This window comes from Trichechus manatus, unplaced genomic scaffold (genome assembly GCF_000243295.1).
Source record: "Trichechus manatus latirostris isolate Lorelei unplaced genomic scaffold, TriManLat1.0 scaffold00005, whole genome shotgun sequence".
Lineage (NCBI taxonomy): Eukaryota > Metazoa > Chordata > Mammalia > Sirenia > Trichechidae > Trichechus > Trichechus manatus.
In genome coordinates, this window is record NW_004443941.1 from 19,057,612 (window position 1) to 19,070,220 (window position 12,609).

At 39.7% G+C, this 12,609-nt stretch overlaps 1 protein-coding gene across 1 annotated transcript in view; it reads left to right on the top strand.

The window, feature by feature from the left end:
* THADA (THADA armadillo repeat containing) overlaps positions 1–12,609 on the top strand; it is a 379,793-nt gene that overhangs the window by 289,247 nt on the left and 77,937 nt on the right. The window contains exon 31 of the mRNA XM_023735532.1: positions 2,611–2,705. Within this exon, the coding sequence (XP_023591300.1) occupies positions 2,611–2,705 (95 nt within the window). The remainder of the gene's footprint in view (positions 1–2,610; positions 2,706–12,609) is intronic.

Here is a 12,609-nt window from a genome sequence, read left to right on the forward strand (position 1 = left end):
GTGAGGTTGGCGCAGGACTGGGCAGTGTTTCGTTCTGCTGTACATAGGGTCACTATGAGTCAGAACCGACTTGATAGCACCTAACAACAACACAACCATTAAAAAGAAAAAGAAGCAAATCTCTATATTCTTATTAGAATATTCAAAATATACTAGTGGAAAAAAGTAATGCTCAGAACTCAGTATATAGTAAACCACAATTTATGTAAAAATAAACAAATGCACTGCCCTCGAGTCAATTCCAACTCATAGCGACCGTATGGGACAGAGCAAAACTGCCCTATAGGGTTTCCAAGGAACAGCTGGTGGATTCGAACTGCTGACCTTTTGGTTAGCAGTCGAACACTTAACCATTGCACCACCAGGGCTCCAAAAATAAACAAGTGGGATGTTTTTGTTGTTAGGTGCCGTTAAGTCGGTTCCAACTCATAGCAACCTTATTTGCAACAGAATGAAACACTGCCTGGTCCTGTACCATCCTATGTTTGAGCCCATTGTTGCAGCCACTGTATCAGTCTATCTCGTTGAGGGTCTTCCTCTTTTTCACTGACCCTCTGCTTTACCAAGCATGATGTCCTTGTCCAGGGACTGGTGCCTCCTGATAACATGTCCAAAGTACGTGAGACAAAGTCTTACCATCCTTTCTTCCAAGGAGCACTCTGGCTGTCCTTCTTCCAAGACAGACTTGTTCATTCTTCTGGCAGTCCATGGTATATTCAGTATTCTTCACCAACACCATAATTCAAAGGCATCAATTCTTCCTCAGTTTTCCTTATTCATTTTCTGGCTTTCACATTTATACGAGGCAATTGAAAATGTCATGGCTTGGGTCAGGCGCAACTTAATTCTCCAAGTGACATCTTTGCTTTTAAACACTTTAAAGAGGTCTTTTGCAGCAGATTTGCCCAGTGCAATATGTCATTTGATTTCTTGACCGCTGCTTCCATGGGCATTGATTGTAGATCAAGTAAAATGAAATGTTAGCCATAGATGAAAAAACAACAACGAAAATAAAAAATCCACTGCTGTCAAGTCGATTCCCACTCATGGCGACCCTATAGGACAGGGTAGAACTGCCCTATAGGGTTTCCAAGGCTGTAAATCTTTACGGAAGCAGACTACCACTTCTTAGATGTTTGTAAATGACTAGAATGTGTCTGGAAGTATATTCTAGAAAGTAGTGGTAGTGGTTGCCTCAGAAACAGAATGTCGGTTAAGGGTGGGAGTGTGGAAAAGGGACTTAGTTTTCACTGCATGCCCTTTTGTACTCTGAATTATACCAGGTGCATGTATTACCTGTTTTGTCCAAAAGCTAGGTGCAGGTAATGAAATTAGGCCAGATCTAAGTTACCATATAAGCTGGTGGTTACAGTAGGGTAGGAGCCAGGGAGCAAGCAGATACCAGTGAAGCAAGTCAGTGGTGCAGAAATGGAGCGGGTCAGCAACATCATAAAGACCTTGAAACATGACGGTTTAGCTTCAGATCAAAAGTATCTGATACGTGTTTCATGCCAGAGCATATGCCAGCCCCGGATACGGGCAGTTCAGAATAGAGGTGTGGATAAGCTTTAGGGAGATGATAAAACTCTTCATTTACAGGGACTAAGAAGGAAGGGTTTAGGGATAAAGCCAACTGGAAGTCCACTAGCCAGAACACTTGTGCGAGTTTCGCTGTCGTCCCCTAACCTTATGTTGGAGGCAGAGGAGAGGGGCAGGAAAGTAACACTGGAGCATCTACCATGGGCCAGACACCTGAGGTGGGCATTTTGTTTGCTGTGCCACATTGAACGCTCACAGCTCCCAGGGAGGTGATACTGTAGTTCCCATTTTGCAGGCCAGGAATCTGATTCAGGTCACAGAGACAAGTGGAAAGGCAGGATTCAAAGCCAGGTCTGTCCCTACTGTTTTTACTGATCATGCTGAATCATTGGCCATTTCTGTGGTCAGTATGAGCTAAGGCTCAGAGTTAGAGACCTTCATTGCTGTTCTCAAGAGACAGTCCTCATTCTTCCATTTTTATCCAGACTCCCAAATCTGAGCCCCCTTACTTTTTCCAGTATGTGGTTCCAAGAGTGAAATAAGCTTCTCCATTTATTGAAAGAAGAACAAAATCCATTTATTGGGAAAAGGCTATCAACTCCCATGCTTGTTAATGCTTGTCAGCTACTTATTTTAGGTTCGTAGATAAAGTCTGTCATATCTGACTGCAATTCTTCTTACTCAAAGTGATTTTCATGACCAATATTTTTTTCCCACATTTGTCCTCTTAAGAAGGGAATAATAGAATATAGTTCCCCCACCTTGTGTTCAAAATAACTAGGGTAAGATGTTGGTTTTTGTTTGTCTGTTTGTTTTCAGTTTATTTGTAGCCAGAGCATAAAATTTTATCTATATTTTTCATGCATAAACTTGAACTCCATCATATGCCCTTGGATTTTATTTGAGTTGCTGACGTTCTCTCCATTGATGATTGTCCATCTTTTTTTAGCATTTGTCATAACTCCCTTAGCCCCATGACATGCCTGGTAGAAAATATCCATTTCCTCCTTCATGTGACCTAGGCCTCGGGGGAGAAAACAACAATTTATTTTCTGTTCTTCACCTTTCCAGGCAAAATCCATGTTTGGTGACCAGAGCTGTATATATTGATATTCTCTTCCTGTTGACTTGCTGCCTTGACAAACCTGCAAAGGGCAACCAGCCAGGTATGATTCATAGTTAATATCACATTTTGGAATGGTTACTGGTCTTTGAAATGTAGGTGGGGTTTTGAGCGGTTCTGCCACACACTCTCCCACTCTCTAGTTTTTGAGACTGGCTACACATTAAAATTAAACCGAATGTTTTGGTTCCCTCCTAGAAACTTCTCAAGGAAGGCTCTCCTTGTTGAGTTGGAAATTTTACTGTTTATTTTCTATTTGGTCATTCAGGGAAGCGGGTGAACTCCACTCAGATGTCCACTGTGTTTCTAAGACCTTGGCTCATTTGCGTTTCATGCATTTTCTTTGAAAGGTCATCATTGTCAATAAGTGAGAGTTCATTGTCTTCCATTCTGTAGAGATAACTGAGCTGGGCTCATTTGATGCTGGAGCCTGGCTATTTGAGACTGTGTCTCAAATCCACCCCTACACCAATACATGTATGAATTGCTACCTCAAGCTCTGACTTCATATATGTTCCTTAGTCATGTATGTTTCTGAGTATGGCCCACAGATCCATGTACAATTGTTCTATTTTAATCACAATTCACAAAGTGGTTTTCTTAAAAGGGAGAAGGGCAACTCCAAATAAAAAGAATTTTTTGATGTGTTTATATAAGAAGCCACAGGAAGTGCTGTACATGAGTTCCAGGCCACAGACTGAAACTGATTTTCATCAACACAAACTGGAATGCAGAGTAATGAGCCTGCAACTGGTTAAAATCAGCCTCTTCTAATTGATTAGGCCTGTCTAAAGGAGGCTACAATTACAAAGTCAGATTCTGAGTACAAGCAGGCCAGGCCTTTCCTCTGTTACATTTAGTCTGTCAATGATTTGTTGTCTTCAGTAAATATATTCAGGCTGTCGGAGTCCAGCTCTGTCCATATGGAACCCTGTTCCCAAATTCAAACCAATTTAAAATGCTTGAGGGGTGTGCAGAACCGCCTCACCCAGATTGATGTGTTTTTAGCCCACAGAGCCCCTGTGGCCATGCAGAGGTAGCACGAACACATCTAGACTTTCATCAGATCCACATCCCTGGACAGGGGTGGCTGTTTGGTAGAATAGAATCATACAGCTTTACAGCTATCAAACAGTCCTGATTTGTGCCTGGTGACCCAGAACAGTTATTAATAGTGCCCCCTTTTACTCTTAAAAGTGTCCAAGTTTGAACAATAAATTTTAAGTCACCCTAGCTATATAAGGAACCGCAGAGTTGTACTCACTTTATTTTAGACTTGAGCTAACTGGGATCCAGGGAGTATAAAGAGATTATGAATCTAATGTTCCGAAGTACATCATTTTAGGTTTCCACCATTTCCTTATTTCGGTTCTAAAGTCCATAGAGCTTTATAATTCTTCTCTGCTTATGTACCTAAAGGTAAAAGAGTTGCTGACTACTCACAGATCCATTCACTGGGGTCCTGTCATAGTTGCATGATTGACTATAATCATTAGTTTATTTGAACTGAGTTTTTCTTAGCTTATTAGCACCATTATTCCTTGTCTGGTAGGGTTAACCCTTGAATGTTGTAAAATGCCCTTCTCTCTACTCCAGCTACACATCCTTTACTGAGGAGCTGGGCTCCTCCATAAAGATGACTTTGGTCTTTCATCCAAGCTCTTGAGCTTATGCATAACCCAATTAAATGTGATCACAACCTGTCTTTTATGATTGAGTGGTATTTCACTTAGACGCATCTAAGTATTACTCCTCTTAAAGTTGTTGATTTGCACAGTAAGATGTGAGGGGGATGAGATGTTTTTACCCTTATTCTGGTATGACAGCCATAGCTGTAAATATTTGTCCTACACCATCCAGTACGGCAGTCACTAGCTACATGTGGCTCTTGAGCACTTGAGATGGGGCTGATCCAAGTCGAAATATGCTATAAGTATAAAATATACACTGAATTTTGAAGACAGTATTTAAAAAAAGTAACATTTCTCATTAAGGATTTTTTTATATTGATCATATGTTAGAATGATAATATTTTTGATGTATTGGGTTAAATAAAATATATTAAAATTAATTTTACCTGTTTGTTTTTACTTTTTTAAATGTGGTTACTAGCAAATTTTAAATTATGTATGTGGCTCATATTATATTCCTACTGGGCAGCACTGATTTTGCTCATTCCTTTGAGAATTGCCCTCATAAACCACAGGATATGTGTATATGTATCTATATGTGTGTGTACGTGTGTGTATTAAAAATAGTGGTAGCAAATTTCCTTCCTTTAAGGATGGATTAATATTTTAGAACCAGCCAAATGTCAAATAAAATGGTGATTAAGATGGATAGCACTGTTTAGGGTAAAAATCAACTGTGAGCTTAAAGTAATGAAATCTATTGTGTATTTCATAAATTGTTTCCAGAGACAGTTCGAGCAATAGATAAGTGTATCACCAAATTAGGTAATCACTTACTTGGATGTGTGGATTTCTATATGTTTTAAAAATAATGTCATAATATTATAGTTTTACCTTGTAAGCTCCTTGAAAGAATGGGCCAAGTCTTAGATTCCTTATCCCCCAGCTAAGCACCAGGCCCTCATTAAATGGGTATCTTGTTAACTGATTGATTGAAATGCATAGTTTTCATTGGTTTTTAGAATAGTAACAGTTGTCATCAAGATACCAGTCCAGTTTCAACCCAGGTCTCAAATCAGAGGTTAATTCATTTTCTAAATGTCTCTTTAATTATATCATGTGTATATATTTGTAAATATGTCTATATCTAATAATGGAGGTAGATATAGACATATTTACAAATATATACACATGATATAAGGAAAGAGATGTTCAGAAAATGAATTAACATCTCCATTAAAGTCAGAATAGAAGTATACTCCCTTACATTGGCTCTGAAGCCAAATGTTTTGATTTCTGGCTCTTCCGTTCACTAGCTTTCTGACCTTAGGCAAGTTACTTAACCTCTTTGAGGCTTTTACTCATTTGTAAGTGGGGATAATAACAGTATCTACATCTCTGGATGGTTGTCAACTAATACATGTAAAACCCTATGTAAAGATTGTGCTTTATGGAAGACTTAATATAGTGAAAATGTCAGTTCTACCTAAAGCAATCTACAGATACAATGCAATCCTGATACAAATCCCAACAGCATTCTTTACTGAAATGGAAAAACTAGTGACCAGCTTCATATGGAACCAAAAAAAAAACCAAACCGTTGCCATCGAGTCGATCCCGACTCATAGCAACCCTATAGGACAGAGTAGAACTGCCCCATAGGGTTTCCATGGAGTGCCTGGTGGATTCGAACGGCTGACCTTTTGGTTAGCAGCCGTGGCTCTTAACCACTGTGCCCTCAGGGTTTCCTCTTCTGGAAGGGAAAGCCCAAATAGCCAAAGCAGTATTGAAGAGGAAGAACAAAGCAAGAGGCCTCACACTGCCCTGTATCAAAACATACTATACAGCCACTGTAATCAAAACAGCCTGGTATTGGTTCAATGATAGACACATAGACCAGTGGAATAAAATTGAGAACCCAGAAATAAATCCAGCCATCTATGGACAACTGATTTTAGGCAAGGGGTCAAAGTCCATTCAGTGGGGCAAAAACAGTCTCTTTAATAAATGGTATTGACAACACTGGATATCCACTTGCAGAAAAATGAAACAGGACCCATACTTCATACCCTACACCAAAACTAACTCAAAATGAATCATGTTAAACCTAAAATCAGATGTTAAACCTAAATCTATAAAGTTCCTGGGAGAAAACTATGAGACCTAATCTTTTGCAAAAATAGGATAACAAATATAACAACAAATGGCATGAATAACAGAAGACAAAATAGATAAATGAGATCTCATAAAAATTAAAAATTTATGCTCATCAAAAGAGTAAAAAGACAACCTACAGACTGGGAAAAAAATCTTTAGAAGTGACATATTTGATAAGGGTCTAATCTCTAAAATTTATAGAAAACTTCAACAACTCAACAACAAAAAGACAAACACCCAGTTATAAAATGGGCAAAGGACAGGAACACACCTTCACCAAAGAGAACATCCAAGCAGCCAACAAACTCATGAAAAAATGCCCATGATCATTAGTCGTTAGAGAGATGCAAATCAAAACTACAATGAGGTACCATTTCACCATCTCAACCTGGCTAAAATGGCACCGATAAAAAAGAAAACAACAACAACAGATAACAACAAATACTGGTGAGAATGTGGGGAGATTGAAATCCTTATCCATTGTTGGTGAGACTGGAAAATGGTACAACCATTATGGAAAATGGTATGATGCTTCCTCAGAAAACTAGAGCTAGAACTACCCTGTGCCCCATCAATCCCACGCCTAGGTATATACCGTGGAGACCTGAAAGTAGTGACATGTACAGACATATGCACACCTATGCTCATTGCAGCATTATTCACAATAGCAAAAAAAAAAATGGGAACAATCGAGTGCCCATCAACAAATGAATGGATGAGCAAAATGTGGTACATACATACAGTGGAATACTACACAACCGTAAAGAGCAATGATGAGTCTGCAAAATATATCATAACATGGATGGTCGTGGAGGGCATAATGCTAAGTGAAATAAGTCAGGCACCTAAGGACAAATATTGTATTAGCCCTCTTTTATAAAACAAGAATAGACATATATAAAGAGACCAGTGTTCATTAGTGGTTACCAGGGAGAGGTGGACAGGAGGGGAGCACACTTTAGATTGTAGATACTTGTTATTTTTTGGTGATGGGAAAAGTTGCAGCGAATGTGGATGTAGTGAGCACAGCATGACCGAAGTAAATAGTGTCGCTGAGAAGTGCTCAAGAGAAGAGGATGCCTGTACTAAAGAATTTGACATGCATAAGATGGCAACAACTTCGACTAAGACCAAAATACGAGTGTATGATCACATATGGATGAGTATAGGCATATACATATACGGGTAGGTACAGGTTATACGTATGTGAGAACAGATAGAAGTGTCTATATTACATACAGATAGTGTGTGCAGGCACATATTCATTGAAGACACAATTACAGATACTCCTCAGACATAAACAGACACCTTCTGAGATTGGTTTTCTAGGTTTGAAAGCTTAGGACCATAGTCTCATGGGACATCTCAGTCAGTTGGCATAATGTAGTTCACACAGTTCATGTTCTGCATCCTAGTGACGTGAGTAGCATCTGGGGTCTTAAAAGCTTGCGAGTGACCATCTAACTATTGCCCTCTACTTGTCAGGAGCAAAAGACTAAGAAGGTAACCAAAATCTTAGAGAAGAAACAAGTCTACAAGGCTGATAGCTGACACAAGCCACAGCTTCATCTACCTTGAGACTAGAAGAACTAGATGGTGCCCAGCTACCACCACTGACTATTCTGACCGGGGTCACAATAGATGGTCCCAGATAGAATGGGAGAAAAATGTAGAATAAAACTCAAATTTGTTAAAAAAAAAAAAAGCCAGACTAACTGGACCAGTTGAGACCAGAGGGTTCCCTGAGACTATTGTCATGAGGCACTCTTTATTTATTGATTTTGTTTATTATTGTAGTTTAAGTGAAAGTTTACATTTCAAGTTAGTCTCTTCTACAAAAATTTATACATACATTGTTATGTGACCCTAACTGCTCTCCGCATACTGTGACAGCACACTTCTCCTTTCCACCTCTGACTTCCTGTGTCCATTCAACCAGCTCCTAACCCCATCTGCCTTCTCATCTCACCTCCAGCAGAAACTGCCCATTTAGTCTCATGTATCTACTTGAGCTAAGAAGCATACTCTTCATGAGTATCATTTTATGTCCCACAGTCCAGTCCAATCTGTCTGAAGAGTTGGCCTTGGAAATAGTTTTAGTTGTGGGCTGATAGAGAGAATCCGGGGGCCATGCTTTCTGGGGTTCCTCCAGTCTCAGTCAGACCAGTAAGTCTGGCTCAGATACTCTTTAAACCTTGAACCGAAACCATCCCCAGAGATCGCCTTTTAACAAAATAGCAGAATGGCACACAGAGGCTATTACCCGTAACAACAGTGCTCTACTAAAAAACCATCTGTATGAGACCAGAAGGTCAACATTAAAGCACAGATGCAAAAATGAGGGGGCAGGGGAACAAGAGTACTGGAAATGGAACAACCAGAATGTAATTAAAGAGAATACTGACAATGACACATTGTGAAAAATAGAACTAATGTTACTGAACACTTTACATGGAAATTGTTAAATGGCACCTAACTTGTGAAAACTTTCACAAAAAAAATCAATAAAATATTACTTAAAAAAAAAAAAAGAAGGCAGTCCCTTCTTTAAACAGAAAAAAAGAAAGTAGTCCCTAACATTTGTGTCATGAAAATTCAGAATGTTTGCTCTTTAGAAATCTAAAAAGAAAGTAGGCAGTAAAGGAAAATACTGTTTAGTGTGTCTGTTGGTTTTATTATAAAAGTTTTACTTGTATATTAAAAAAAAGAAGAATGCTTTACATGGCACAGAGTAAGTGCTCAATAAATATTAACTACTAGCAATATTATTAACCAAACCCATTGCTATTGAGCTGATTTTGACTCATAGCGAGTCGGAATCGACTCAACGGCAACGGAGTACAGGTATCAATATTATTATTATTATCATTTTTATCATGATAATTAGCTGGAAACCATGTATCTAATCCAGTCCCCTGCAACTTGGCAGAATTGTGGTCAACCCTTCACATTCACGATTCTTATATTCTTAAACATCTTCAGAGAAGAGGAAACGCCTGCTTTCCTAGGTAAACATCGAAGCGTAACATATTTGGCTGAGAAAGTAACCAGTATCTTTGGAATCCACTTGATTGGGGATAACTCTGCCCCTCTGACTGATACAGAAAAGGGTTATTGTTTAGTTGTTGTTCATTTATTTTTTTCATTCATCAGACATGCTAACATCAACCATGTGTTGATCACCTATATCTGGAATGTGTCTTGGATTTACAAGTAGGTGCAATAAATGATGGCAGGTGCTTTAAAGGAAGTGTGAATGGGATGCACTAAAGAAAGAAAGGTCATTTCTACTTGGAGGAGCAGGAAAGGCTTCATAGAGGAGGAGGTTGAGACTTGGTTGAGCAGAGTTTTGACAGATGAGTAGGAATTTACCAGATGGACAAGTAAAGGAGCATGACCAAAGCCACAGAGGCACAAATCAGCACAGCCTTCAAAGAGCTAGGGCAGCGTGGCTGGAGCGTTGGTTCGAGCCCAGGTAGGTGACTTAAATGAGGCTGGGGAGGCAGGATCTCAATCACGGAGGGCTTCATAGGCCAAACTCTAAGCAGCTTGGGCTTGACCCTATAGACAAGGGAGATTATTGGAGGATATAAGCGAGAAAATAGTGTCACGTGTTTTCTAAGACAAGCTAACTTTTCTGTTCCCATGCCCTCATCCTCATAGAATTCTTAAAACTCTTACGGAGCTAAGTCCCTGTTGTCGCACAAAAAGAATGTAACTGAAAATGCATTCCCTGAATGTCAGGGAGATTTGCCCAGGCATTGGGGTAGGTAATCAATACTGGGGCCTTAGGAGGTGGGCGATGGGGAATGGAGGACCAGACAAGAATTAACGGCAGCACAATGCTAAAACTAGTTGTTTCAGATTGGTGGGGTTATAGGAGGGTTTCCCCATCTTATTTTCCATTTTACTAATGTTATGCAACATAGTTCTGTTTCATTTATGTGTGTGTGGGAGGGCGTGTGTGTACATGTATTTAAACATGAAATGCATTCAGATATAAATCTTGAAGGGGATTAATTAATCCAAAAGAAATGAAGTAACAAAATTTCAAGGAAACTTTTTTGGGTGGTGGAGGATCGGTCCATGCCCTCTCAAATCGTATTCTGTAAGTAAGGCTGCTCCTACCTCTAAAATGTCTGAATCACGTCAGAGGCCTGGGGTGTAAACAATACGAAAAGCAGTGAAGGGGAAAGGCAAAGAAGATGATTAGAAAAGCTTAAGATAATGATGTGTTTTGTGCAGTTCAAACTTTTATCTTAGGACTTTCCAATCATTTGAGGTTTCCTCAGCCATTAACCAGGTCTTAAAAATTCCAAATCTGGGAGTTTTGTTTTGAGTTTTAAAGTGACTTAAACCCACAAGGACTCTCTGTCCCCTGTATTCTTTTTTCTCTTCTGAATCCAGCTGTCATCGTTAGTATATATCAGTTTCCTGCTGGAAAGAAAATTATAGTCTCCAGTTAGAGTTGGGAGAATGAGGAAGAAAAAGCATAATGGCCATGGGGACTGAGGCTGGGGTACAGGCCTGGGCAGGCAGCTGGGAATGGAGAGCTTCGTTCTAATTTTAAACTCAAATTATTTGCTCTCAGGTTGGAAATTTTCCATTGAAATCTCTCTTTTCTGAAATAGCATCTGAGACTTGACTAAATATTTATCCTTTACTCTGAGATGGACTTTCTGTTTCTCTCTTACACTTACACCGCTGAAATGTGTGTTTTTCACAGCTATTGAATTGAACCTGTTCTTTTACCAAGTATTTAAACAAGTATCTTACCTACTTGCACTTTCAGACTTTCAGTATAAGTTCTCTTGGTGGGTTTATGACTGGGGTTTTCCTTTCTTAGTCTCTGTTTTACTAATTTTATGCAACGTGGTTCTTTTATAATTATATGAACACATAATGTATTGAAGTATGAATCTTAAAGAGGATTAGTTCATCCAAAAGAAATAAAGAAATAACATAATAGCAATTTCATAGAAATGTTTTAGGTGGAGAAGGATTTGTCTGTCCCACTGTACATCATATAAGTGATCTCAGAAAGCTGTCTCTAACTCTGAGGTGTATATAAAAAAGCAAACCTATTGCCAGGGAGTCGATTCTGACTCATGACAACCCCATGTGTTACAGAGTAGAATTACCCCATTGGGTTTTCTTGGCTGTAATCTTTACAGAAGCAAATCGCCAAGCCTTTCTTCCATGGTGCTGCTGGATGGGTTCAAACCACCAACCTTTAAGTTAGTAGTCAAGCACAAATTATTTGCCATAGGATGCCCGGGGATTATAATCTCCTTCCTAGGAAACATGGTTTTCAGCGTCTTCTTCCTTATCGTAATCGTAATAACAATGGCTAAAATTTACTGAGCACTTAACTCTATGCCAAGCACTGTGCCAAGCATTTTACATGCCTTACTGCAGGCACCTCCTTCGTTTTAAACCCAGGAGACTGACGTGGAGACCGACGTAAGAGGAAACTGCCTGCTGTCACACCCCTAGTAAGTGGCAGATGCTGAGCTCTCTAGCTACCCACGCTGTGGCCCCACAGCATAATCAGGGCTAAGGTCACTGCCTCAGGGAGGGTGTCCAGAACTCTCTTTGTTGATCAGCTTCCCAAGCTTCCATCCCTCCTGCAGAACCCCCAGGCCTCTGAGAGGAATCCCCTTCGCAGGAGCTTCCAACTCACATGGCTTTATGTGGACTTACCTACCCGCGTTTCTGTTTCCCTTCCCAAGGGTGTGTGGAGTAACGGGAGGACAAACAGGGAGTGGGGCAGGCAGTTACTAGAAAGAGGAAGTGTGACTGCTCCTGAGCTGCCACCTGCCCTTTTTCCCTTCGAAAGTAGACCAGTGTTCAAAGCTCTTCCCAACACCAGGCTGCTGGTGGCTGTGTGTTTTGTGGTTTCTTTGTTAGTTGGGATTTATAGTTCAGGTCTCATCATCCTGCCAAGTACAATAAACATTTTGTTTTAACTGGAATGTAACTTTTATTATTATTATTATTTTGTTTCTACATGCCTTAAAAGTGACCAGCTTGTGAGAGTGAAGTCAGAATCCCTAAATAGTCTAAATGCCAAGTCAATGTGCTTTGTAGATCAGTTTAAGATTAGAAGCCTGGCTCACGTTTTTTACCGCTTGTATTTATGTAATGGAAGTTAGGTAA